Source organism: Dermochelys coriacea, chromosome 11 (assembly GCF_009764565.3).
Source record: "Dermochelys coriacea isolate rDerCor1 chromosome 11, rDerCor1.pri.v4, whole genome shotgun sequence".
Taxonomy (NCBI): domain Eukaryota; kingdom Metazoa; phylum Chordata; order Testudines; family Dermochelyidae; genus Dermochelys; species Dermochelys coriacea.
This window is the reverse complement of record NC_050078.2, coordinates 77,874,418-77,902,347: the sequence shown is the minus strand read 5'-3', so window position 1 is coordinate 77,902,347 and position 27,930 is coordinate 77,874,418. Positions and strand designations below refer to the sequence as shown.

General features: G+C 48.4%; 3 protein-coding genes across 6 annotated transcripts; 2 read left to right on the top strand and 1 right to left on the bottom strand.

The window, feature by feature from the left end:
* Window positions 1-343: 343 nt before the first annotated feature.
* On the top strand, window positions 344-7,099 carry LOC122458220 (zinc finger protein 501-like). Its single transcript, XM_043505795.1, has 3 exons — window positions 344-829; window positions 1,803-3,140; window positions 5,464-7,099. The coding sequence occupies exons 2-3, from the start codon at window positions 1,942-1,944 to the stop codon at window positions 5,600-5,602; spliced, it is 1,338 nt and encodes a 445-aa protein (XP_043361730.1). The 5' UTR covers window positions 344-829; window positions 1,803-1,941; the 3' UTR covers window positions 5,603-7,099.
* Window positions 5,604-27,886, top strand: LOC119863168 (zinc finger protein 664-like). The gene is made up of 4 exons (XM_043505798.1): window positions 5,604-5,615; window positions 12,907-13,033; window positions 25,773-25,865; window positions 26,196-27,886. The coding sequence occupies exons 3-4, from the start codon at window positions 25,805-25,807 to the stop codon at window positions 27,332-27,334; spliced, it is 1,200 nt and encodes a 399-aa protein (XP_043361733.1). The 5' UTR covers window positions 5,604-5,615; window positions 12,907-13,033; window positions 25,773-25,804; the 3' UTR covers window positions 27,335-27,886.
* On the bottom strand, window positions 8,240-12,662 carry LOC119863415 (zinc finger protein 239-like). 4 transcript variants are annotated; one of them, XM_038421849.2, is made up of 3 exons: window positions 12,373-12,645; window positions 10,201-10,305; window positions 8,240-9,821 (listed from the first exon to the last, which is right to left on the bottom strand). In XM_038421849.2, exon 3 carries the CDS (start codon window positions 9,566-9,568, stop codon window positions 8,477-8,479), a length of 1,092 nt encoding a protein of 363 aa, XP_038277777.1. In that variant the 5' UTR covers window positions 9,569-9,821; window positions 10,201-10,305; window positions 12,373-12,645; the 3' UTR covers window positions 8,240-8,476. The 4 variants fall into 4 exon arrangements, with proteins under 4 accessions (XP_038277777.1, XP_043361731.1, XP_038277776.1 ...); XM_043505796.1 differs by lacking the exon at window positions 12,373-12,645 and adding an exon at window positions 10,879-11,429; XM_038421848.2 differs by lacking the exon at window positions 10,201-10,305 and having other exon boundaries at window positions 12,373-12,662.
* Window positions 27,887-27,930: the final 44 nt, after the last annotated feature.

Below are 27,930 nucleotides of genomic sequence, written 5' to 3'. Positions count from 1 at the left end.
TGGGGGTGATGGGGTGATGAGGCAGGGTCAGGGGGCGGGGTTATGAGAAGGCGGGAGCGGGGGTGAGGGGGCGGGCAGGTGAGGGGGAGGGGGTGGGAGGATGAGGGGGCGGGGGGGTGAGGGAGGGTGAGGGGGCGGGGTGATGGGGTGGTGAGGCAGGGGCAGGGGTGGTGGGGTGAGGGGGCGGGGTTATGAGGGGCGGGGGCGGGCAGGTGACGTGGCGGGGTGAGGGGGCGGGGTTATGAGGGGGCGGGCGGATGACGTGGCGGAGTGAGGGGGCGGGGTTGCGGGGCGACGTGGGAGGCTGGGCGAATTGAGGGGCCCGAACAAGTGGACGGCAGCAGCTGGGCCGGCGCGTACGGCAGTGAGCGGTTTCCTAGGTGATGGGGGCAGCGTTGCGCGCAGGCGCAGAGCTTCTGGCCTCGCGGATTCTCACGTGCGCAGCCTGCGCTCTGTCTTGGCCCCTACGTGCTTCCGTAGAAAACACGGTGACTAATAACGGCCTGCGCCTGAAACCCCGCCCTCCCGTGCCCCGGGCCGTGCAGCAGTCCCATAGGTGGACGTGCCCAGCCGGGTTCGGAGGGGGCGGGGCACAACCTGCAGCTTCGCCCCCTCCCCCCCCCCCGTGTGTCGCAAATTCCAGTCCGGGCCGGCAAGGGTGGGCTCGGTACTTCCGGGGCGGGGGTGGTTGGGGACTTGCACCGCCCACCCCCCGCCCGCCGTGTGAGGCCGGAGAGCGACCGCCTCGGAGCGCATGCGCGGTGTGGGGCTGCAGCGAGGCGCTGTTTCCGGCTCGCAGGGAGCCAGTCTGGGAAGCTGCCGCTGCCGGGTAATAGCGGTTCTGGGGCGGGGCGGGGCGCGGGGCGCGGGGCGGCCTTTTCCTGCCGCCGGGCCGGGCCGGGCCGCGCCGCTCGGGGCGGGGGGCGAGGAGCCCGCGGTTTCCTGTCCAGGGAGCCCGGGGCTCCTGCTCCGCTCTCAGCGGCAGCGCCCGCCACCGCTCCCGTGTCCCGCGGTGGGTAGCGGCCCCGGCCCGCCAGGGTGCTCCTCGCTAGGCTCCTTGTCACCAGTCAGGCGAAGACTTTGTCTCGGCTAATGTTTAGTGAAAGTCAGGGGCGGGCCAGGGCAATAAACACAAATTCAGGGAAGCCCCTGGCCCGTCCCTGACTTTCACTAAACATTAGCCGAGACACAAGGGGGCTGGGGCTGAGCCCGAGCCCTGGGGAGGGAGAGGGGGTCCACCCCCACCCCCACCCCCACCACTCCGGCTGGGAGCTCCAGGGTCCCCCTTCGGCGCCCACAGCGGCGGGGGGCGGGAGGGGTCTGGCTGGCGGACAGCCCCAGCCCCACTGCCCTGAGGCTGAAGCGGGAAATGTCCTGGATTCTGCGACCTCATCTGAGTCTTAATCATCAACTCTGCGTGTCTGACCAGACAGCCTCTGCTCCTGCGTGTGCTCACTGGGCAGCTACTGAAACGTAACAACAAGGGGGTGAGGAAAGCTCCAAAGTGCCTATGTCTCGATTCAGGATGAGGCTTAGGCTACTTGAATCACGTAGGTATTTTTGAAAATGTTACACAGACTCATTTTTGATTTGGTAGCGCCAGAGGCATCTTAATTTAAAACAAGGACCATACCCAAACACACGAGACTGAGACACCATGGCACAGTAGGTCACAAGCAGAAAGCAGAGAAACACCATGAGACAATGACAGCACTTAGCATTGGCCCACGTTACATCAAATTGTTTTGTGGAATTGCATTGTGAGGGTGAATGTCATTCTGTCATCTTTTTTCCCCTTTCAGGTATTAACTATTCATCTGTGTACCTGATGCTGAAATTTGTTCCTCTTTAAATTGAGGAGACCATTGTTATGATTCTCCGTGACTAAGTACCATTCCCCCCATCGTTACGTTGCGTTACATTATATGCCAAGCTGATACAATGATGAATTCTCAAAGTTTCTCATTACCAACAATGGTACCCAGTAGCTCTGTTATTAATAGCTCCATGACTAGTAACTTATCAACAAACAATCCACCCAGCAAATCAGTTCTCATTAGCAAACCATTTAAATGCTCTGAATGTGGCAGGTCTTTTGCCCAGCTGACAGAGCTGGAGCTTCATGAGATGTCCCACGCTGCGGAGCGACCGTATCACTGCGAGCTCTGTGGAAAGACCTTTGCCCAGACATCAGCTCTGGTGAAGCACCAGCGCGTTCACACAGGAGAGAAGCCTTACAAGTGTCCCATGTGTGGGAAGACCTTTGCCCTGTCCTCTGGCCTGGTACTGCACAAACGCATTCACACTGGCGAGCGACCCCACACCTGCCCGCTCTGCGCCAAGAAATTCATCTCCTCCTCCCACTTGGCCCTGCATCTGCGCTCGCACACGGGTGAGAGGAAGTACAAGTGCAATGTGTGTGGGAAGCTCTTCCTACAGTCCTCGCACCTTGTGAGGCACAAAGCAATCCATACGGGGGAAAAGCCCTTCAAATGTGAGGACTGTGGGAAGAACTTTGGGCGTGCCTCACACCTGAAGACTCACCGACGTGTCCACACAGGGGAGAGGCCTTTCAAATGCACCCAGTGTGAGAAGGCCTTCACACAGAAGGCAGGACTGATCCTGCACATCCGCCTTCACACTGGTGAGAGGCCCTACAAATGTGAGAAGTGTGGGAAAAACTTCCGTTCCTCCGCTCACCTCATGTCGCATCAGCTCCTTGAGTCTGGGGAGAGGAATTTCAAATGTACCACATGCAGTAAGGCCTTTAAACAGGCCTCATCTCTCAAACAGCACCTAAAAACACATGAAGCCCGTGAGCCTCACCGCTGTTCTGTTTGTAGCCGAACTTTTTCTAGGTCCTCTTATCTCCAGCTTCATATGAGAACGCACAGTGGGGAGAGGCCCTATCATTGCATGGTTTGCAACCGGACTTATGCCAAAATGTCTACATTTGAGAAACATTGTAAAAAGCATCAGCAGGATGAAGAGGGATGTGACATCAGGCCCAGAGCAATGACTACAAGGGCAAAAGCACTGGCTGAAAAGAAAAGGCAGGAACAGAAACAGCAGCACCAAGATGACCGCCCAGAACAACAACATCATCAGCATGACAGAGAGCAGCAGCAAGATGGAGAGCAGTAAATAATCACTAAAATCAAAATTGGTTGTGGTTCCCTGTGTCCCCACCCCAAATGGGAGAGGGAGTGGCTGAGTTAATGTCTATCAAATAAAAGCTCTGTGTCACACCAGTGTTGTTCAAGAAAACATTCTGAAGTGGAATTCTGCATCCTAAAGGTGCAAGGCAAACACTTTTCTTTGTCACACCGGATATCTCTCCAAGAAGTCTCCCAATGCTCCATACAATCAGTGTTGTGTTCAAAATGTTACACGGTTATAACAGAGTTTCACAGAGTTCATCCTTACCTATTTTGTTTTAAATAGGTAGGATGCCTATTCTAATCTAGAGTCATAAGGATTACCATTCAGCCAAAATGATCAATTTTATAGGGATTGTTTTAAAAAAAAAAGGGGGGGGGGGAGGGGTGAGTCTTTGGATGCAAGATGTAAATTGAGATCCCGTGGGTGAAGATTAAAGAAAGTGACATTCCTGCCCAAATTGGAGTCCAACTTCTTGCTTACACTGGTACCAGAAATTGGGTAGGGAAAAATTAATGGAATTTTAACCTGTGAAGTGCAATTTGTTTCTAAAGCACTGTAAATATCTAGAAAATAGTGTCTGAGACTTTTTTCTTACTTTCCCAAGGAAAAGGAAAGTTCTGCTCAGCATCCGAGCACTGCTTGGTGTCTTGAGTGAGATATGTTTGAAGAGTGGCATGTCTTACTGTGTGATGTTGAAGATCAGCTTTTTTTCATTTCAAAAAATAAATAAGACAAGTGGGGCGAATCTGTAATTCAGGTTAATTTGAACAACTTTGAACTTCCAAAACATCATTTTGTATCAAAGCTGAAAGAGTAATTTTTTTTTTTTAATTTAAGCTTTTCAGAATAGAAAATTTGTTGGTGGAGAGAGATTCTAATCTCTGACGTTTTTTGGCCAAATCAAGTATACTATTAATGTATTGCTGTCTTTGGTTACTGAACCTATTACATTGGGAAAACTTGGAAATAACTTGATTTGACTGCGGTCATTATGGTATTTCATGTTAAATATGGCCAAGAGATCATCTTTAACAGAACTGAGATGACATTCTACAGATTCTGAGGAGCGTTAAACATAGTTTTAAAGTAAACAAAAACGAGGGGAAAATGTGGTGCCTTTATGAAAGCATAGCTCTTCTTAAACTAGTGCTTCATCCTAAATTCCTGTAAGTTTTAAATCATTTTAGCAACACCATTATAGAACCTGCTTTAAATGTTTACTTATCACTTATTATTACACAAAAAGTCACTTATGCCAGGGAAAAAAAGGAAGAAATGGTTTCCATACTTTGAGCATGTTTAAATGAATGTTCCTATTTTCTATACTGAGTGCATTGACTTTTTCAGACTAACTATATTTTCATGCCGTTGTGTGGAAACGCACATTTTGCACTTTAAGGATATATTTAGAAAGGCATGTGTCTTTGGTTCTCTGTTGCATACTCACAACTCCATGTTTTTAGGCCAAAAATGTACTGTTGCAGTTGGAATGAAAACTTATGCATTGTAAATATATCAAAGAATTGAATCAGATGAATTATGCTGTGGGGGAATTGAATTCAATTTAATAGCACGTTCACAGTTAACAAAGCTGATGAAAGAATCCTTTGACTTGTCTTCAGAATTTACTGTACAGTGGATGACCTGAGGTACAAAAAGTCTTTCGCAGACCTGATATTTTTATATAGCTGAATTGTGCACTTGCAGTATTCAAACAGAGAAATAGAACTTCTGATATAAGTCAGAGTTTATTGTCATCGTAACTTATAATGCAAACTTTTGCTACAGACTTTAGATTCATTCTGTTGTGAACTGTAATGTTCTTTGAGAGGGACCAGACTCACTGGGATATATCTGCAGTCGTGTCATGCAGCAGTGCCATACAAATAGAGTTTATCTTTTTGTACTTCAATATGCCTATTAAAATAACCAGTATAAATGGCTGTCTATTTTTCCATCCTGACACTTCTGATTTTACCCTAAACTATTTGCTGCCCAAAGTAAATTGGAAATCACTAGTAGTTTAGCTTCCTTTAAAACTTTTAAATTGTTTTAGCTAGCTACATAATGTTTCTCTGCTAGTCGTGGTATTCCTCTTACAAAATGTAGAAGTCATTGGTACGCTACGTTCTTTCTTGCAATGTAGTGTACTTCCATTCAGAATTCAAAGATGATGACAAAAGAAACTTTTTAAGGACTATCTTATTCCCTCCATGTTGCTCCTTTGTGCTTATTTATTTCCATTTTACATCTTCCCCCCCCCCCCTTTTCTTTTTTAATCTTCCCCTTTTGCTTTTTCAGTTTCCTGCTCTGTCAGCTGTCTTCTCCCAGTGACCAGAAGCCCAGGATGCAGGATCGACCCAGAAATTGTAAATTAAAAAAACAAGTTCCAGGAGTATTTCAGAGTGGAAAAATGAAAGTATGCTCTATTATGCCCTGAATGTTACACTAATGTAAGTAAGGCTGGGCAAATCATGTAGATTGAAATATAACTCTTAGGAGAGAGCAAGTTCAAAGATGTGATTAACAGAAATAATGCCAATCCCTGTATTTTTCAGCCTAATGCACAAAATTGTTTTCATGTCTCCTCCCTCCCTCCCTCCCAAAAATGAAAGTAACTTTCCATACTGAAGTAACTTGTAGTACCTGATTCTAATTACTCATGAATTTCAAGATCCATCCAATGGTGCAATGAATTGGGGTTTTTTTTAGGAGGGTAGTGTTTTCCCTGTTGGAGGTGGGAAAGCTTTTTTGATGAAGTGCCACCTTCCCCATGGAACGGATTCACCTCCTTCCTGCTTTCTCTAATCATTTGTGTGTTTAGAAGAGATTGGGTCAGTCCTGACACATGGCCCTTATCCTAGCCCCTTATCTTAGTCGTTTGCTGAGAAAATAGTAATGGGGTTATTTACAATAGAGCAGTTTCCCACCAAAGTAGGATTCAGATGTCCAAAGTGACACAAGCTTGGTCAGTCTCATTCATCACAATGCTCCTCTAATTCACTCATCAGGCTCTAAAAAAATTGCAGTTTGTGTTTCATTGTAAAGGAACATGGCTAAATAATAATAATAAAAGACCTTGTTTCCCTTAAAACAGTGGTTCCCAAACTGGGGTTCGCAAACCCCTGGGTGTTCGCAGAACGTTACAGGGGGTTCGCCAGAAAAATTTCACTAATGGCTGCCAGAGGACCCCAGACATTCGAGGCAGCAGGTGGGATCCAATTGCAGGGCTGGCAGGCCGAGCCCCAGGGAGAGCGGGGCCGGGCGATTGGGGCTGGCAGCCTGCGCCCATCATCGGGGGAGCCGGCCATCCGAACCCCAGCGCTCCATGCAGGGCTGGCAGCCAAAGCCCCAGGGAGAGCGGGGCCGGGCAGTTGGGGCTGACACGCTGAGCCCCGGCGGTCAGCGGGGACCTGCAGCCCGAGCTCAGTGGAGCTCAGTTGACCAGGGCAGTCAACGGGGTTTAGCAGCAGGAGTCCCGTGGAGTGCGGAGGAAATTTAAACTTAAATCCCTGGAAATATTCATTTTTAGGAGGGGGTTCACAAGATTTCACAATTTAGTGAAAGGGGTTCGCAGGCTGTTAAAGTTTGGGAACCATTGCCTTAAAACATTCTAGTAACATGCCTGAGATTGGAATGGTTTACAAACTGAAAGCCCAGTGACATACATCTGTAGCAGTCTCAGTGGCTGTTTACAGTGGGGGACACTGTGCTGCTGGAATGAACACTTAAATTGGAGCAAACAGCAAATACCAGCCTAGGAGAATGAGGGACCAACAGATGTATGGATTTAATCCTTTCCAGATTAATTTTGTTGCTATCAACGTACAAATTCATAGCTTTCCTTTGGCTCTCTCCTGAGTGCACATACCATTAACGATGAACAAAACCATGCATTTTTGTAAGAATGCTGTTATCAGGATACCAATACAAGACACTGCTTGAAAAAACATATTGATGTGCATAAATAAGAAACCTTCTACGGGTGCTGATAATTTCATGTCTAGGCTGCTTTAGTAAAAGGGGAGGGTTCTTAGTCCTAAAAATACTTGGTCTGTCTTTGAGGAGTGGGGGGAAGAGCTAAGATGTACAGCAACAATTCAGATAGTAAAATCACAGTGCAGAAAGCAGTGGAACCGTTTGAAAAGACAGAACTAACTGAAGAGAATTACAAAATAGTATCAGTGAACCAAACTGCTCCTATGTTAATGTTTCTTTTTCAATTTCTGCAATTTGTATGGAAAGTCCTTTTTATACCATTCACAATCCACATAATCTTGCTGTAATTTTGTCCAATTATTTCTCCTTTCCAATTAACTTATGATTTTGTTGATAGATAATGCTCCTCTCGGCAAGGTAAGGACTGTAACATCTGAGGACTAAAGCCACAGACACCTTCCTTTCTACAACAAGTTCTGTCTAATTTGCATATCTGGGCTTAAAATTGGGAAACCTTAAATACTTACTCCTCTTGGAGAGGTAGAGAAACTTATTTGCATTCTGTTCTGGTCTCTGATATCACTTTAGTATAAAAACACCAGCATTAAATAGGTTAGTAAAACTGTCTAAACAAGATGGCTTACCCTATTGTTCTGGAGAGAAGGGTGGCAGGAATCGTGTCTCCAGTATCAGTAGATAACATATTTTAAGGATAGGTTGGGTCATTCAATAGACTGGAGATTAAAATAAATTCACCTTCCTTTACCACCATAGTTTTTAGCAACTTTGCCTTTTTTCCCTCCTTTGAGAGAATCAGAGACATGAGAGGTAGAAAGGACTCATTAATTCATCTGATCCATCTCCCTGTCTCCCTACAGTATATTAACCTGAAAAACAAATTTTAAAAAGTCCCAAATGAGGAAGCTACCATTGCTTTCTGGGGATAATATCCAACTGCTCAATAATACATAGTCCTGTCAAGAACTTTTTTAACAAATGCTTCCCCTTTTAATTTCATCCTGCTGCTGTTAGCTGCATCTGTTGTGCAACCCTAAATAAGTTCTCTTTGCCCTTGGTATGTATCCCTTTCAAATGCCTGTAGATTTATCAGATTTTTCCCCCTCTTTTTGTCACCTTGTTTCTCCTTCTACTCCATCCAAAAATATCACCAAGCAATCACTTCCCTACAGTGCACTGCTTCCAGCACTTCCTCTGCACTATTCAAATGGTAGGACTGGATTTGTTTGACAGCCGTCGCTTCCTTCCCCACGTGGCTTCCCTGTTTCCTTGTAAGGTCTGAGCTCTGTTTGAAACTTTTGCCACAAAGTGTGCCTGTGCAGGTTTCACTTGTGTGAGGCAAGTGCTGATGAGCTGGTTACAGTGTGTCCTGGTGCTTGTGGTTCCTCTGGTGCCGTATCAGGTTGGAGTTCTGGCTGAAGGCCTTCCCGCAGATCGGGCATTTGTAGGGCCGCTCCCCTGTGTGCACTCTCTGGTGAGTGATGAGGTGGGAGCTCTGGCTGAAGCCCTTCCCGCAGGTAGGGCAGATATAGGGCCTCTCCCTGGTATGCACTCTCCGGTGTCTGAGTAGGGTCAGGTTCCGGTTGAAGCTCTTCCCACACTCGGGGCACTGGAAGGGCCGCTCCCCAGTGTGGATACGCTGGTGTTTCACCAGGAGGGAGCTGTCACTGAAGCACTTTCTGCACTCGGGGCACTGGAAGGGCCGCTCCCCTGTGTGGCATCTCTGGTGGGCGAGTAGCTTGGCAGGATTGGTGAAGCCTTTTCCGCAGTCAGTGCACTGGCAGGGCCGCTCCGCGCGATGGTTCCTCTGGTGAGTGCGGAGGTGGGAGCTGACGGCAAAGCGTTTCCCACACTCGGTGCAGTGGAAGGGCCGCTCCCCAGTGTGGACCCGCTGATGCGTGAGTAGGTTGGAGCTCTGGCTGAAGCCCTTCCCACAATTGGAGCACTGGAAGGGCCTCTCACCTGTGTGCGTCCTGCGGTGCTGGGCTAGTGCCGAGTGCACCCGAAATCTCTTCCCACAGTCTGTACAGGTGTAGCACTGCTCCTGTGCGTGGGCTCTCTGGTGCCTGCCCAAGGCCAAGGAGCTGTAGAAGCCTCTCTGGCAGACCCCACAGGGGTAGGGCTTGGCATGGGTGCGCTGATGCTTGAGGAAGTGGGAGTTGAGGCCAAAGCTCTTCCCGCACTCACCGCACTCGTAGGGCCGCTCCCCGGTGTGGGTGCGGTGGTGTCTGACCAGGTTGGAGCTCTGGCTGAAGCCTCTCCCGCAGGCAGGGCACTTGTAGGGCCTCTCACCCGTGTGGGTTCTCTGGTGGATGATCAGGGCTGAGCTCCAGCTGAAGACCTTCTCACAGTCTGCACATGGATAGGATTTCTTTCCCATCGGGGCTCTTTGGCAGCCATTGAGGCCTGAGCCCCTGTTGTACCTTTTCTCACAACACTTAGTGTTCATTGACTGCCTTTGGTGACAGCTCTCTGATGGACAGTGGTGCTTTGATATTTGTGAGGTCTCATCCTCATCCTTTCTGTTTTGGAGGGTTTACCCACTGTCTTTCTGGGCAGTTACAACTCTCATGGGCTCTTTCTTGATCAGGATTCTGGAAAACATTCTCTTCAGATCTCCCTGAAATTGTTCCATCTGGTTCCCCTCGCTCAAGTCCTTTCTGCTGGAAGGTTCTCTGCACTCTCATTCACGATCCAAACATCTGCTGGAAAAAAGAAAAAAACAGACACCACTCATTCTCTGTGTTCAGGAGAAAGGAAACTGCAGAGGGTTCATCATGATTTTTGTCTGTTTTAATTCAGATTGAAATTCAGGAGCCAATTTCTTTTAAATCCCTTCTCCAGAGGAGAGAGCATTGCAGTGCCAACATCCCATATCCTCAGCTCTACAAAGGCCGAGTGAAGGGAGGTTTTACTGGCTTCTGGAAAGATCTCCGGGACATCTATGAGGGACATGAGAGAACAGCTGTTTATAGTATTGAAATTGATGAAGCACAAACGTGAGAGCTCACAATGGCTAGGTTGGGACTTCAGCTCTTTTTTTCACTTAGTAATGGTTTCTGACTTGAATTTCCTCCTCACCTGTACAGGTATCACTGGTATCTTACTTTCCCCTGATTCCAGGGACCCATGGCTTTTCTCCTTGTTCTGTGCAGGAGATCTTGCCAGGTTTAGGTGTCGGAAATCCTGGTCACGGAAAGCAAAATGGGAGTTCCAGGTTGGTTACAAAGACTGTTCTGTGATTTTTAAACCCAGTGTCTTTCTTTACTGGTGCTTGTATTATCTAAATGGATGGGAAAGAGTTTGCTGAGTCTCTTGGGAAAGGCAGTGTTCTGGTGTGAGATGTGACCGAGAGAGATTCAGACTGAGTCTCCACCCGTTGCAGGACTCAGTGATTCAGCTGAGCTGCAAACATTAAGCCACTTGCCCATTACTAAACCTTCAGAGTGTCCAGAACACACTCAGAGGATGAAGTGGAGAAATACAGTGATTAATGTACATAAATGACTCTGGACAAATAAATATAATATCTCTTCCCTCAGTGCAAGCTCTGGCTCAGGGGAAATTAGCACTGCCATTGTGTTTCTGCAGCTTTTTTTCCCTAGGAAGAGGTGGGACTGTGGCATTCTCTCTCTCGCACAGTTTTGTGCTGATTGCCCAGAATTCTAAGGGACTTGGGAAGATCCCTGTCCAGAAACTGACCTATGTCCTTCATAGAGAGTGCAGCCTTCTCATAAGTGAAGGAGAACAAGCCCTTACCCAGGGAGATCAGAGTCTTGTAATTCTCCTGCACGACATCCCTGTAGAAGACCCTCTGATGAGGGTACAAAAGTACCTACTGCCCTTTGGTGCAATAGACTGTCACCTCTGATGCAGTGAGCTGTAGCTCACGAAAGCTTATGCTTAAATAAATTTGTTAGTCTCTAAGGTGCCACAAATATTCCACTTCCTTTATGGTCACTGGTACCTGAAAAAAGAAGCATCTCCCCCTCAATACCTTTTGCCCTTGAAACAATCCCACTACTGATCCTGAGAAGCCCCAGGCCAGCACTTCCTCTACATTCTCCCATATTTCACAGGCTTCAGAGATCTGCTGACCTCTCCCTGTTATAGCTGTAAATGCTGCCAGTACTGGGAAGCTGCAGCTGCAGCGAACCACTAGAGGAACAGATCTGTCTTTGTCCTGAGCGCCCTCTGTTTCTCTTTCTCTGCCTCACTTCTTGCAGGTGTTGTAGGGCCCAGGCTTGGGCCTCAGCAGGGCTGAGAGGTTCTCGCTCTCACTTCTTGGGATTGCCCAGACTATTATTTACATCTGGGGGGTGGGAAACAATTCCCAGAGGTCCCTGTCAGTCACAGCGGTGCTAAATCCCAGGCTAGAAGCCTCGGGCATTTCAGGGCATTAGATTCTTCAGTTTTGTGGATTTCCCCTCCCAAGGTGTCTGATCCTAAAAGGTCAGGTTCCAATAAGCCACCCCCACTGCTCTTCCAGGCCCCACTGCTCCTCCAGGCATATTGTTCAGGTGCATGAGCAAGGAAAACCCATTCTGATTCAGCTTCTCTCTCCAGCACCATCCTGCCCAGGAGCTGAGGTCAGTATCGGCTCATTTTTACAGACAGAAAGATGTGCCTTGCCTCCCAGTCCCATTTCTCCATCTCCCTCTATTTCGCCATCTGTTTTCTCTCTCCGTGCCAGTCTCTTCCATCTCCATTTTCCTCCTTTCTCTTAACACCTCACCTATCCCTGTCCTTGGGGTACTCTCCCTGTCCCGCCATGACCCCTTTCCCAATTTGTTCAGCTCATACGTTGTATCCCACCCACCAGGCCCCTCTTTTCTATAACCTCCCAGCCTTGGCAATCCCCTCCTAGAATGGGATTAGCTGCTGCTGAGGGCCACCAATGTGAATGTGCAGGGGTGCTGGTGGCCTCCCCACAGTCTGTCTTACCTCCCTAATGCTTGTCCTGCCATGCTGTCAGGAGAGGCAGAGTGGGGCCAGGCTAGAAGTGGGGCTCAGCTGCTTGCTTAGTACTCTTAGAAGCGGAAAGCAGAAGTTTCAGGATAGCCTTGATCACCACTGTCTGAATGGCATTTGAGCAGGGAGGAGTGATGGGTGGGGCCAGCATGTGGCTGTCTCACCAAGTGAGTGACTTGGCAAGTCTCTCCTCCCAGCAGGTTTAACAGACAGCTTCAGCCCCACAGTGTATTTACATCCCCTCCCCTCTGCAGGACACACCCGTCCCCAGAAATCCCCTACCTGAGCGTCTCCCCTGTGGTCATTTCCCATCTTCATCAGAGGAGGGTAATGGGGAGTGAAACGTGGACGCTATTCTGCAGCCTATCAGGGCAAGATGAGCACCTGGACATTCACGCCTGCCCCTTTCAGTCCCTCGTATTCCTGTGTCTTCCCTTCCCCTGGGAGAGCAGGTTATTGTCTCAGCTGTGGCTGTGCTGCAGCCTGGAAATTAAACCCAGGAGCTGTCCAGTCCCTGACCCTTGTGTTCCTTATCATCCACTTCCTGCCTCCCCTCCCCTTCTCCCAGCGTAGAGCTACAGACACCATCAGCTACTCCATCCCCTTCCTGTGTCCCCCATACCAGCTCGGGCTGCAACATTCACCATCTTCAGGCCTGATCTAGCCCCTAGAGAAGCCCCGTGGGCTCTACGGACATTCACCCAAGCCACAGACTCCAGGTAATTGAGAGAGGGAAAGGACGTGATTGCACAAGCCCCCTCCTTACCAAGTCCCAGAGCTGCTGCTGTTACTGACACAGGCTCTTTCTCCCTATAGCACTTGCAGGAGCTGATCCAGCTCAGGGAAAGAGACTGCTTCCAGGAATGGGACAGTGACCAAGTGTCCCAGCCAGAGAAACTTAAAGGGGCAGAAGAAGAAGGAAGGAGCAATAAAAGCTATCTAGGTAACTAAATATCCATCTATCTGAGTTTTACACTGCTGCCCATCACTGTAGGTCAGAGCATCTGCTGCATGTAGTGGCTCTCAACCTTTCCAGATAACTGTACCCCTTTCAGGAGTCTGATTTGTCTTGTGTACCCCCAAGTTTCACCTCATTTTAAAACTGCTTGCTTACAAAATCAGACATAACAATACAAAAGTGTCACAGCACATTGTTACTGACAAATGGCTTCCTTTCTCATGTAATTATAAAATAAATCCATTGGAATATAAATATTTTACTTACATTTCAGTGTATAGTATACAGAACAGTTAAACAAGTCATTGTATGACATTTTCATTTGTACTGACTGTACCTTCATGTTAGTGCTTAGACTGTTAGTGCTTTTTCTGTAACCTGTTGTAAAACTAGGCAAATATCTAGCTGAGTTGAGGTACCCCTGGGAGACCTCTGCGTACCCCCATGGGCACACATGTTCAGACTGCCAAATCATTATGGAATTGCTGTGACTGATGTATATGAATGTGGCAAGCATGAGTTCGGTGTGGCTTGTTATGTCTGAACTTGCTAGAGGATTCTGGGAGCAGGACTCTTAGCATTTGATAAATGGAGTGGAATACTACTGGAAGTGCTGAAACTGCACTGGAGTGGTTAACAATGGCTCGATGAGCATGTGTTTTTTAACCCCGAATTCGGGAATATTTCAGCAGCAAACCCGCTCACAAAGTAAAGAACACATAAGATCATGCAATCAGTGAGCCTGGTGACATGGCTGACATGGGTCAGTGTGAGGTTATCCAAAAAGGGTCATTCTAAGAGCTTAAGTGAATGATTTATGAGAGAGTAAACTATGGCTGAGCTTTGGTCTGTGTGTCTGCTTTGCAATCCCTTCCAAAATTATGAAGTAAACCAGTAATAAACACCTATGAGGCATAATTCTGGAACATGTGACTCCTTGGAGAGGTATATATAAAAGGTATATAAGTGCTAAGCAAAGTAAGTGAGTCAGATTAAGTCCCCAATTAATATCCGAAGAGGTTCGAGACTGTGAGATAGAAGTCATCGGGGTAACCAAAATCCCGCCTTGAGGGACCTTTTCAAGATCTTAGAACCAGAAGTCGTCAGGGTAACCAAGGTCCTGCTTCGAGGGACAGACCAAGTGCCTGAGAGGGGAAAGAAAAGAAGTCTCCATCTAGAGCTGGTAGTTATACCTGCTTTGTTGGCCAATCAGGATACTGTGCAAGGCCAATATAGTTCCTGAGGGTTTATGCTTGGGGAACTAAGGCTTATGGAAAAGAATGTATACCATGTAACCGTAACTGCTTGTATGATTCTCTCTCAAATAAATGACTGTGCATTAAGCATATTGGTTTCCGAATTCTCACTGGTATCGGTAAACACCTGCCCAGCAGTGAGTCGTTAAAAGATCCGTTTCAACACCACGTACCCCTAGTTACGAACCACCTAGTGGACTTCATGGAGTTCCTGCCACTTTTCCCTGTGGTGTATAGATCTGAAAGCTCTTAAAGGGAGAGGATTATATTTTGCTTGCGTGGCTTCTTTTGTTAAAGTTCCCAGACTCGTCTAGGTCCATTTACTGCATCATCTCTGGGGAGATTTACTTTCCTTTAAATAAGGTGAGAAAGAGAGAGGGAAAAACCAGTTGCTTTCCACTGCCTAGTAACTAAGGGAATATACTGTCCTAGGGAACACGCCAAAATGAGCTTCTGATTCTGCTCTTTCTAGCTTCTGAATCTGCTCTTTCAGAGATTCTGGTACTGGGAGGGTTTCAAAATGTCTCAGTGGGTTTAGTCCTGCTGGAAGGAGCCAATTAGGTCTGAGCTGTAATAAAGTTTGGAGAAGCAGGTTGCAGTGCCCCGGCATTAGTTAATATTAAACACAGGCTATAATTAAACCTCACAATGTGGTTGACGTTGTTCCATATACTGGACTGGACAGCTGAAACTAACAGTGCCTTCCTTTGTGTCAGTGTACAGCTTGTGCAAGTCTAGCGGGGGAGGCCTGTGGCTGCATTACAGAGCTGTTATGAGAACAATTTCATTTCTGACTGCAAAGCTATGAAGTCTGCAGAGGTGTGCAAACCATTGCTAATAAGACCACCTTGTAGCTTTCCTTTGCAAAAAAGTGAAAGACAGTGACTAAATGCTTCAGACGTGATATCACACAAGGCAAGAGGAGAGCAGTTGAGAGGAGAAAGGCTTTTTAGTCAAACTGTTTAAACGCTTTCTTTTTTGTTTTTAACACACAATTTAACTCTAGTGATGAATGAACATTTTGGATAAAGGAATCTTTGTTAAAGATTAAACACCCCATCAATTAAGGAGCTCATGAGATCCAGGGTCTGAAACATCCAGCAGGTTTCCCAGCAAAATTAGGGAAGGGCCAGACCGTGGGAATGTAGAAAACCAATAAACCCCTCTTTATACATCAAAACAGACCAAAAGAGGGCACAAGGCGGGAGGAGGAGATGTATTGCTGGTGGTAGAGTGGGTTTTTTGCAGGTCATATGGGATTTAAAATCTGGCCCTGAAATATATAGTGGCCTCTGAGGCTATGCAGAAGTGGTGAAGGGGCATTATAGATGTATCTAAACAACCAATGCTGGCCCATTGTTGGCCAATGATAGATCCAACCTTGCTGTAAATCTTTAGCCGATTCCCAGCTCACACCTGTCTTGTTGGACTCACTGGAGACAGGCTTTCAGGAGTAGTGCCAACTCTTCGTGCTCCATGGCCCTAATTCCATCTGGCAGAGGAAAGCCTTGCTCTAGCAACATATCAAAGCACGTACTTAACTTTATGCATGCAAGTTCTACTTAGTCACCCACACACTTACGTGCTTTGCTGGACTGGGGCCTAAATCAGGATTGGGACTTGTAGAACCAGCAATAATGGCAGGAGAAGGCCCATTATTTGCATTGAAAAGGGCAGCTACTAACAGCCGCATGTGCCAAAACAACTGCTGTCCATGGCTACCAGGGCTGGTGAAATAAAACATTGGTGTCTTTCCAAGAGCTCATCCTGCACCGCGAAAGGCCCATTTTTACTTGTGCTTTTGCAAAATAAAGACTACATTTGGCTGACATTACTCTTTATGGAAAGCAAGAAACAGCTTAGATCACAGAACGCAGCTCAGCACATCTCATTTCGGAATTAACCAAGAACACTGCAGTGAGTGGATCTTGCCATGGCAGGCAATAAAATCAAAGCTGAAGGAATCGTGCAAGCAACTGGAGAGAGAGAGAGAGAGAGAGAGAGACTGATGCGCCGTTAGATAAAAGGAAAGGATTAAACACTAGTAAGAATTCACAGACAAAAACTAAGCTGGAGTTAAGGCTGAGAATTCATACCACTGTGTTGTTATATCGCAGTTATCAAAATAGCACTCACTAGAGAGGCAGAAAATTCAGACTTCAGATTGCAATTAAAAGAAACAAACATTAGGAAGGTTGGGAACTCACAGCTAAGGCACCCAAAGGATGCCAACTTCCCAACATCCCTGTCTTTGCTCCCTTCATACCTATTTTTTCTCAGATGAGTAATTTTTGGTTCAGGGCTGTCATAAACCTTCCTCTCTCCCCTGTCTCTGGGAGTGGATGTTGTGAGTTTGGAGAAGTCCCTGGACTTCACCAGTTTTATCATGCAATGGTAAAAATGTGACCCACAGAGCTTTGGTTCCAGAACAGCTTCTCATAATAGGTTCTTCTGAGACTTTGTCCTCAGATAAATCTCAGTGAGTGTTATGATTTTATGGCCCGGGTTATATGTGCCCCTCCTCCCTTGTTGCCATGTGAGGCCCTGAATGGCTATTAAAATCCAAGGGACTTTTCACAGGAGCACAACACTTTGCTCTTCTCTAGCATCTCCCATGCAGGGATCTCAGTGCATGCTGTAGCTATTCATGACAATGTCTAAATGGAGCTAAGGTTGAAGCTAGGGTCCTTCAGCAAAAGAATTTCACTGGGGTTTGGATTAGAAAGCAAACTCGGGAGAGGAGCCTGCTGAAGGGCAGAATATAGATAGGCAATGAGAAATATGAAGAGGCTTCTCAGGATCAGTAGTGGGATTGTTTCAAGGGCAAAAGGTATTGAGGGGGAGATGCTTCTTTTTTCAGATACCAGTGACCATAAAGGAAGTGGAATATTTGTGGCACCTTAGAGACTAACAAATTTATTTAAGCATAAGGTTTCGTGTGCTACAGCTCACTGCATCAGAGGTGACAGTCTATTGCACCAAAAGGCAGTAGGTGCTTTTGTACCCTCATCAGAGGTGGGTGGGTTCTGGGGATGATAGGCCTTAATGCACCAGAAATCCTATAGAGCAGGAAAAAACCTGGGCTAATGCCAGCCTGGGCACTTCATGGACCTCACAGCTTTTAATGAATGAGGGAAAACAAGCCCTCATCGTGTGAGCTCAGCATCTCCTCATTCTTCTGTGACAGGGCCCTCGGTTGGATACACAACCTCTTTTTCGAAGGTCACTGGCACCTAACTCAAGAATCTGCTGCTCAGTTCCCCTGCTGCAGTGACCATCATGACGACCCGACTGTCACATTTGTGCTGTTCTCCCATAGTGCATGTTATGCCCTTTGGTGATGGTGACAGTTCTGTAGCCCTGTTTTAGACCCAGCTTCCAGGATGCTCCGAATTCTAGGACCCCCCCCCCCCAGCCCTGCTGCTGTCCCCTAGACATTGAGGCAAATTACTGTCAGCACCAGAAGCAGCACCAGCAATGTTGACTCTGGAAAGTGGGACCCCGTGTATTTACAGCTCCTCCCTCCTCCAGGACAAGTCCACCAACAACTCCTCCCAAGTGGCCTATGAGCCGGCTCCCGGGCGGCCGTTCCATGGGACGACCCAGAGCGAGACCTGGCTGTGCCCGCGAAAAGGGCAAGAGAGGAGTTTTCAGCATTTTGGGCCCTGAGCCTGTCCATTTATTCTTTTACATAGAGACTGTGCGGATTGGCCAATGTACATGGCAGAGGGGCATTGCTGGCACATGATGGCATATATCACATTGGTAGATGCGCAGGTGAACGAGCCTCTGATAGTGTGGCTGATGTGATTAGGCCCTATGATGGTATCCCCTGAATAGATATGTGGACACAATTGGCAGCATGCTTTGTTGCAAGGATAGGTTCCTGGGTTGGTCTATCCAGCTATACTCTTAGCCCAGCAGAAGAATCTGTCCTATCTTGGGGCCTCTCCGTCTGCTCCTCCACCCCCACGAACATGATACAGTTCTGTGGTGACCTAGAATCCTATTTTCGACATTTCCGACTCAAGGAATATTTCCAACACACCTCTGAACAGCATACTAATCCACAGAGACCTTCCTACCAATGCTACAAAAAGAAGGATTCTGGGTGGACTCCTCCTGAAGATCGAAACAACAGACCAGATTCCTAAATAGAGTGCTTCTGCCGACATGCAAGGGCTGAAATTGTGAAAAAGCAGCATCACTTGCCCCATAACCTCAGCCATGCAGAACACAATGCCATCCACAGCCTCAGAAACAACTCTGACATCGTAATCAAAAAGGCTGACAAAGGAGGTGCTGTTGTCATCATGAATAGGTTGGAATATGAACAAGAGGCTGCTAGGCAGCTCTCCAACACCACTTTCTACAAGCCATTACCCTCTGATCCCACTGAGGGTTACCAAAAGAAACTACACCATCTGCTCAAGAAACTCCCTGAAAAAGCACAAGAACAAATCCGCACAGACACACCCCTAGAACCCCGACCTGGGGTATTCTATTTGCTACCCAAGATCTATAAACCTGGAAATCCTGGACGCCCCATCATCTCAGGCATTGGCACCCTGACAGCAGGATTGTCTGGCTATGTGGACTCTCTCCTCAGGCCCTATGCTACCAGCACTCCCAGCTATCTTCGAGACACCACTGACTTCCTGAGGAAACTACAATCCATCAGTGATCTTCCTGAAAACATCATCCTAGCCACTATGGATGCAGAAGCCCTCTACACCGACATTCCACACAAAGATGGACTACAAGCCGTCAGGAACAGTATCCCCGATAATGTCACGGCTAACCTGGTGGCTGAACTTTGTGACTTAGTCCTCACCCATAACTATTTCACATTTGGGGACAATGTATACCTTCAAATCAGCGGCACTGCGATGGGTACCCGCATGGCCCCACAGTATGCCAACATTTTTATGGCTGACTTAGAACAACGCTTCCTCAGCTCTCGTCCCCTAATGCCCCTACTCTACTTGCACTACATTGATGACATCTTCATCATCTGGACCCATGGAAAAGAAGCCCTTGAGGAATTCCACCATGATTTCAACAATTTCCATCCCACCATCAACCTCAGCCTGGACCAGTCCACACAAGAGATCCACTTCCTGGACACTACGGTGCTAATAAGCGATGATCACATAAACACCACCCTATACCGGAAACCTACTGACCGCTATTCTTATCTACATGCCTCCAGCTTTCATCCAGATCACACCACACGATCCATTGTCTACAGCCAAGCTCTACGATATAATCGCATTTGCTCCAACCCCCAGACAGAGACAAACACCTACAAGATCTCTATCCAGCGTTCTTACAACTACAATACCCACCTGCTGAAGTGAGGAAACAGATTGACAGAGCCAGAAGAGTACCCAGAAGTCACCTACTACAGGACAGGCCCAACAAAGAAAACAACAGAACGCCACTAGCCATCACCTTCAGCCCCCAACTAAAACCTCTCCAACGCATAGAATCATAGAATCATAGAATATCAGGGTTGGAAGGGACCCCAGAAGGTCATCTAGTCCAACCCCCTGCTCAAAGCATCATCAAGGATCTACAACCTATCCTGAAGGATGACCCATCACTCTCACAGATCTTGGGAGACAGGCCAGTCCTTGCTTACAGACAGCCCCCCAATCTGAAGCAAATACTCACCAGCAACCACGTACCGCACAACAGAACCACTAACCCAGGAACCTATCCTTGCAACAAAGCCCGTTGCCAACTCTGTCCACATATCTATTCAGGGGACACCATCATAGGGACTAATCACATCAGCCACACTATCAGAGGCTCGTTCACCTGCACATCTACCAGTGTGATATATGCCATCATGTGCCAGCAATGCCCCTCTGCCATGTACATTGGCCAAACTGGACAGTCTCTACATAAAAGAATAAATGGACACAAATCAGATGTCAAGAATTATAACATTCAAAAACCAATCGGAGAACACGTCAATCTCTTTGGTCACTCGATTACAGACCTGAGGGTGGCTATTCTTCAACAAAAAACCTTCAAAAACAGACTCCAGCGAGAGACTGCTGAATTGGAATTAATTTGCAAACTGGACACCATTAACTTAGGCTTGAATAGAGACTGGGAGTGGATGGGTCATTACACAAAGTAAAACTATTTCTCCATGTTGATTCTTCCGCCCCTATTGTTCCTCACATGTTCTTGTCAAGTGCTGGAAATGGCCTACCTGGATTATCTCTACAAAAGTTTTTTTTTCTCTCCTGCTGGTAATAGCTCACTTTACCTGATCACTCTCATTACAGTGTGTATGGTAACACCCATTGTTTCATGTTCTCTGTTTATATAAAATCTCCCCACTGTATTTTCCACTGCATGCATCCGATGAAGTGAGCTGTAGCTCACGAAAGCTTATGCTCAAATTTGTTAGTCTCTAAGGTGCCACAAGTCCTCCTTTTCTTTTTGTGGATATAGACTAACAAGGCCGCTACTCTGAAACCATCTATTGTGAGACACGTGATTAAATCAGAAGCGTTGGCAATACTGGAATATTCCCTGGTCTTTGTGGGCCAGTGGGTGTTTTGCAGCCTGGCCAGGGCTGAGCTGGTGGGTTCAATGCTGAGCAGCCACTGAGTGGGGGATGCTGGATGTCTCAGGGGCCTGTGACTCCAAGGTGGTGGCCATGTAGACAGCAGAGCTTTCTGACCCCTCATTAGAGGACTCACTCCAGGGATGTCATGCAGGGGAAAAATGAGAGTGTGCAGAGACAAAGAATTCAGCTAAATTCCATGTCCCTGCCCCACTGCCTTTCTGCAGTGTAAGCACGTAGGTTACAGTAACATTTGTAACGAAGACAAGCCCTAAAGGATCAGGAAAACTCACTGAGCAGAAGCACCCCTGGCTCTTCAAAGACACCTCCGGTAAGGCCATGTCTACACTGCGCACTGCTGGGAGAGCTCTCCCAGCCACAAAATAAAACCACCCCAAATGAGGGCAGTAGCTTCGTTGACAGGAGCTCGGCTCCCACCAACAAAGCACTGTCCACACAGGTGCTTTTCATTGTTAAAACATTTGTCATTCGGGGGGTGTTTTTTCACATCCCTGAGCAACAAAAGTTTTAACGATGAAAGGGCCAGTGTAGAAAAAGCCTAAGATAGCAGGGCCGAAAACGTCTATAATATCTACACTTACAGCGGCATGGTACCGATACAGCCGTGCTGCTGTAAGATAGCTTGTGTAGCCACATTGTTCTGATGGGAGAGTGTGCTCCCGTCGACATAACAAGCGGTGGTAGCTATGACGGCAGGAGAGCCTCTCTCGCTGACATAGCGCTGTGCACACAAGTGCTTATGCCGGCAAAACTTATGTGGCTTGGGCAGTGGCTTTTTTCACACTCCCAACGATGAAAGTTTTGCTGACGTAAGTGCTAGTGTAGACAGGTCCTTAGTTAGAAGGGCCCTGAGGCGGGTGTGGGAGTTAGTGGACGTGTTCAGTAGCTGTTTTTGAAGCTGTACAGACAGATTCCGCTGAGGTAAAACAGTCTTACAGGTTTCCCACATTCACCATCTGCAGATGGCGGAGATACGATTGCAGTAAGAGCAGACGTCATGCTGACAAACCCTGGTTATCAGTGGGCGGGATCGAACTGGGGATCTCTGGAGCTTAGTGCATGGGCCTCTACCACATGAGCTAAAAGCCAACTTGCTGTTAGCTAAGGCTCTAGAGCAGACTCATTAATTGCTCTCGAAGGGGGTCTCAGTGCCACTAGATAAAACAGAACACCACACTCGGAAGGTGTATGGGTTACACACACACTCTAGCTTTACCACTGCCAGCATGGCTAAAAAGTGCAACAGTGTGGGCTGCACATCCATAACTTTCCTGTCTTTTCCAGGGTTCAGACAGAAGTCTTATTCCTGTAGTTGCAGCTGCTGTTTCTGCTTGCTCTGTGTTGACAGGGAACATTCCCAGACAAGGTGGCTTGAGAGAGGCTCAAGGGACTGCAAACAAGGGGTTGCTATTTCAGCACGCTAGAGGGAGTGCAGGAAGTTGTTAACCAGCTCAGGAGCTGTTTGGAAGCTGGTGTGGAAGTTTTCATTAAGGGCAGACCCCTTATGTGTCCCCTGCATGTGTCTTTAGGTAGAAGCTCAAAGCTCCTTACCAATCAGTAGTGAGTTCTATCAGGGATTGAAAACTGGCAACCATTTGAGCACCTGTAGATCCAGGCCAGCCCAGCAAGGAGAAGATGGAGCTGCCAGGGGTAATGTAGACTGAATCTGTGGGTTGGATCTCAATAGAATTTCCTGTAATTTTACAGGTTGGTTGGACCTTATTGGTCTGCAGCATTTATATGTTCACGTCTTTAATTCCAAGAACGAAAATAAGTAATTTCTCTTCCTTGAGTAGATGCAGCTATGTATTCCAATTAGGTGTGTGCGCACCTAGAGCCCGGAGCCAGAGAATTTTACCAAGCAGTATCTGTAGAGGGGCGGCCCGTCCCCCAGCTACATGAGGGCCTGACCCACCACAGTTCCTTCTTAGTGCCCATGAATGGAGTCAGAGGTCTGTGTGGTTTTCATCCTCAGAGTCCTCTATTCAGTGACTTTTCTCGAGTTGCATATAGTTCATTAATACTCCTAGTATAGAGTGTGTTAGCTGGAGTTTAAGTGTTCCTGGGTGACGCTCTCCCCAGGGGTTAAACATTGTTTGGGGCAGGGGAAGGATGGTCTCCACACCGGTGCTAGCTGAGGCCTACAGCCAGGAGCAGTGTTTGATTTGCAGCTCGTTCCCCAAACGGACTCATTGAACGGGCCATGCGGCCTGCTTCAGCACGAGTCCTCATTGGCTCGGAAGTTGCCTTTGGGGTCGGAAAGTGCTGCTGCTTCCCGTCCTGGGGCTGGCACCTCCCCAAAGAGTCATTCCCCATCAAGTATGCCATGGAAAAGGTCACATGAGACCAACTGAGGCCGCTCCAGGTCCCATGGGGACTCGTCTCCCTCCTCCAGAAGGAGCGTGGCTTGGCACAGCGTGAGTGCCAGTGTGCAGCATGGAGCAGGATTTGTCAACAGCTTCCCAGCACTGCGCAGGGAGGTCAGAGATCCCTTACCATTGACTCCGGTTCTGGCCCCAGGGTGTCCATTGACCCCGGTGCCGATGAGGGCGATGCTGGCCCTGACTGTTTTTGTATCGGGCAGCAGTGGACCTCCTCTGCCTTTCTGTCCTGACCTCCCACTCGGTCCAGGACTTTGCGAGGCTTGCATCGTTTACAGCCCTGCTGACTGGGCATGCTGCTGAACCTATGGGTCTGTCAGCGCCACACCCCAGAGTTTCCTTTCCACATTCAGTGGAAATGGGGCTGGTACGGGACTCCCTCCTCGGCACGGGGAACTTCTTCAGTATCCTGTGGCTGGCGCTGCCAATGTTACTGTGCCATCAGTCACCGCCCTCCTCTTCATCACTGTTAGATACTTCGGTACCGATGCTGACTTTGGGGTCAACACTGCTCCCAGCACCGCAAACCACGGAGGTGTACTCAGTGCCGGTGGTACCATTTCTACCATCGGCACTAGCCCCCTCCGTTTTCTTGGCTACAAACAAATTGGACGGGCTGGGATTTCTTGGTGTCTGAGTCAGGATCTTACTCCTATTCTCCAGGCAGCTAAATGTTTGATCTAGTTGTCAGTGTAATACCTAGGCTGAGCCTGCATGAAAGTAGATGATCTTTGTTTGACAAAAGTCCCAACCTCCCTTATTTTGTGAGGTTTAAATATAAATATTTTAGGGTGTAGGCTCTATGCTATATTCTTCATTTTAAAGAAAAATAATGCATCTCTCGTTGGTGATGTTAATCCAGCTAGGCTTCATTGTAACTGCTGTGCTGTACTGGTTTGTCTTTGGAGTGTTATTCAATAGAAAGAAACAAATGGGGGGAAAAGAAATTTGAAACTGCTAATTGCGTGTGTGTGTGTGAGTGAGTGAAACTGTCTTATGTTGAAAACCGGTACTGAATTCTTAAGAAGCAGAAAAAGGAAGCAAATCCTGTTACAATTTCCACTTTTTAGGATTTAGAGGGTTCCTATAGAAAACCCAGCTGTAGTCTCCAGCAAGGACATGAGTTCATGGTCTCTTCAAATACATTAAGGCAGAGGGTTCGTAGCACAGAGCTGGTAAGTAAATTGCAACCAATGCAAGCACGGACTCACCGCCTCTCTCTGTAGGCTGCATAAGCATAATACCCACGTCAGCACATCCTGCACCGCTACTTTCAGCCGTGCAGCGCGGGCTAGTTACGTCTAGCTGATCTGCCGTTACACACCTGATTGGAGTAAAGACATACCCAGTATTGCCAACTCTGGTGATTTCATCACAACTCTAGTGATTGGGGGGATGGGGTTCCTGTCTCATGAAAACATGGCAAAAGGTGCCAACTCATGACTTTTCCCTGATTCAAAATGCCCATCTCCCCTTACTGTCAGTGCAGCTGAAGCCTGCAAGATGGCTGCCATCTTCGAATGTGAGGCTACCCTTCATAAAATTAGCTGCCACCTCCCACTGTTTTCCGTGGGATTGAAGCCAGGCCCACAGGTTGAAGGGGCTGGACAAGACACAGGGACTGTGAGGAGCAGTAGAGACTCCGTGACAGGGGATAGGGAAAATGAGAGCGGCAGAAGGGCAGTTGAGGGAATGGGGGGGGGCAGGAGGGAGGCTGAAGGGGTGCAGAGAACACTCCCCTTCCTGCAGCCAGGGGAAGGCAGTGTTGCCATCTCAAACTCTCAAAAACTGATTGAGAGTCTAGGATCTTGGTCCCTGCAGGAGTTGTCACACTGACTCAAAAAGTCACTGCAAACCCACAGTCTTCTGGGCTGGGCATGTGGGCAGCGTTCTGTGTGAGTGCTGTAGGGCTGAGGATTCAGATCTGACCTGTATGGCCCTGGAACAGAGTGACGGGCCTGGGGGAATGGGAGGCAGGGAATGGCGAGATGGATTGTGCTGCTGGGACCCAGGTAGAGGAGGGAGCAGGGGGACTTGGGTAATACAAATTGGATGGCAGTTCCTCTATGATAGAGGTGAGAAGATGGTAAATGGAGTTGCTTGCATGGTTATGTCCATTAAAGGTTGCCTTTTCACGTGGAATTCTGACACCCCCAGTGGCAGAGGAATCGAGGAGAGTTAAAAGTCAAAAGACAGATGGAAAAACAGGGTTTGATATAAATAACCCCTCCTGATTTTTGGTTTCTGGAGGTTGGCAATACTGCGTATGCGGAGAGCTGAGCCAGATGGGGTTCAGGGGAAAAGGCACTGGACATAGCCAGGGGCTCAGCGGCTGGCTGATGCAGACCCCTATGGCTCTGAGCACTGAGAGCAAGCTCAGGAGTTCTACTGTTGTATAATATCTTGGGAGATTTTTGTGAGAGATTCCACAATCATGTAATTTACCCTGATGTGTTTTCTCCCTGCCCTGCCCAGCCCAGCACCGTGTCTAATTACCGATGTGATCTCTCAGATGGAACTAGGGGAAGAGCCTTCGGTCCTGGAAAGGGAGAACCGAAGAAGCACCTGTACAGGTAGGGAACATGGGAGACTGATGTCAGGAATCTGAGGTGAGGGAGTAGAAAGCTAGGATTGTATTGGCAGGTGCCGTATCCTTGTGATTTTCCAGTAATCCTGACTGCCACCTTCTGGTAATTCCCTCTTGTGGCCACCTGTCCTCCACAGAGTTTGGATGGCACGAGGTGGTAGAACCAGTCCCTCCTCATTCCCCTCGGAGGAATGGCTGGGGGGATTTTGCTCCAGATTCCTCAATGTCCCAAACAGTTATTTTGGTTTGCAACCTCCCTGCCCTGTCTGAGGCATCCTGGGAGCAACTCACTTCTGGCTTACTCTCTCTATTCCAGCAGGTCAGGGGACAGTGAGTGAGGATAAGAAGGAGAGTCCTCAGCAGGGAGATCCTGAGCAAGTGGAACTTCACGGTACGTTACTTGGAAGATCCAAAGAGAAGGGAAATTTCTGCTCTCTTGAGCAGGGCAAAGCTTCTGAGAGTCCAGGTAGGTCCAAAAGTGAGCAACGAAACCCTCCAGCAAAGAGACTGGGGAAATCCATCCGACTTGGGGGAGGTGACCTCAATGACCTCACAATCCCGGAGAGACCCCACCCAGGAGAGGGAAAGAACACATGTCCCGACTGTAGGAAAAGCTTCCGTGGGCGCTTAGGTCTTACTAGACATCAGAGGATCCACTCGGGCAAGAAGCCCTACAGGTGTCCTTTGTGCGGGAAAGGCTTCACTGTCAGCTCCACCCTGGCTAAGCACCGGCACATCCACACTGGGGAGAAACCCTACCAGTGCCTCAGCTGTGGGAAGAGCTTCATCCAGAGCTCGCAGCTCATCACCCACCAGAGAACCCACACGGGAGAGAAGCCCTACCAATGCCCCGAATGCGGGAAAGGCTTCAGCCGGAGCTCCCACCTCATCATCCACCAGAGGTTCCACACGGGAGAGAAGCCCTACGAATGCCCCCAGTGCGGGAAGGGCTTCAGCCAGAGCTCCAACCTGGCCACACACCAGAGAGTGCACACGGGGGAGCGGCCCTACCAGTGCTCCCAGTGCGGGAAGGGCTTCACACAAAGCTCAGACTTCACCGCCCACCAGCGGCTGCACATGGGCGAGAGGCCCTACCACTGTGCCGAGTGCGGGAAGAGCTACACAAACAGCTCTGCCCTCATCAAACACCAGAGGAACCACACAGGGGAGCGGCCCTACAAATGCCCCAAGTGCAGGAAGGGCTTCAGTCAGAGCTCCTCCCTGCTTGCCCACCAGCGGATCCACACAGGAGAGAGGCCCTACAAGTGTCCTGAGTGTGGAAAGGGCTTTTATGCGCGCTCCCCACTTATTGCACACCGGAGAACCCACACCAGCGAGACGCCCTACACGTGTCCGGAGTGTGGGAAGGGGTTCCGCAAGAAAACCAGCCTGAATGTGCATCAGAGAGACCACCCGGCAGAGGAACAATGCCCTGACCAGGGCTGTTCCCAGTGAACGGCATCCATGGCCACTCCCACAACACATGGGGGTATTTGGCTTCTCAGCACCATCCATCTGCACATCTGTTGGGTCAGCTGACTGTGGGAGCCACCCCTAAGCTGACTGGTGGTGATCCTCTAGCAAGTCCTAGGCAGAGGAGAAGAAGCCCGCATCATCTCCTATTTAACTGGTGCATCCCCAGCTGCAAAGCTGCCAAGCTCTCTGTCTCTTGTCAACATGGGAGGAGAGAGGAAAATCCCTCAAGGAGCCCCTTTTTCCTCAGGTGGGAGAGGCTGGGAGAAAGCTACATGGCTCAGGCCCTAAACTGACTCAGGAGACCTATCGCCACCCACCCCCAGACTTGGGCTGAGCTGGGCTCTCAAACTGATCCAGAACTGGAGCTTGATTTTGCCCAAATAACCTTAATCCTGGCCACTTGTGCAAATACATTGTGGTACAATTTTAATTTACACTGTCACATACCATTTTTCCCCTCAGGGCTCCTACCTCATTCAGTGCCCAGAACGGATGTGTCGGGCAACTTGAACTATAGGGTTCAGAGTAGCAGCCGTGTTAGTCTGTATTCGCAAAAAGAAAAGGAGTACTTGTGG

Excerpts from the sequence above, each read along its gene's own strand:
- LOC122458220 (XM_043505795.1), top strand. The coding sequence starts at position 1,942 with ATGATGAATTCTCAAAGTTTCTCATTACCAACAATGGTACCCAGTAGC. Across the intron at positions 3,141-5,463 it reads CAGCAGCAAGATGGAGAGCA|TTTCCTGCTCTGTCAGCTGT; the intron begins GTAAATAATCAC and ends TTGCTTTTTCAG.
- LOC119863415 (XM_038421848.2), bottom strand. The coding sequence starts at position 9,568 with ATGAACACTAAGTGTTGTGAGAAAAGGTACAACAGGGGCTCAGGCCTC.
- LOC119863168 (XM_043505798.1), top strand. The coding sequence starts at position 25,805 with ATGGAACTAGGGGAAGAGCCTTCGGTCCTGGAAAGGGAGAACCGAAGA. Across the intron at positions 25,866-26,195 it reads CCGAAGAAGCACCTGTACAG|CAGGTCAGGGGACAGTGAGT; the intron begins GTAGGGAACATG and ends TCTCTATTCCAG.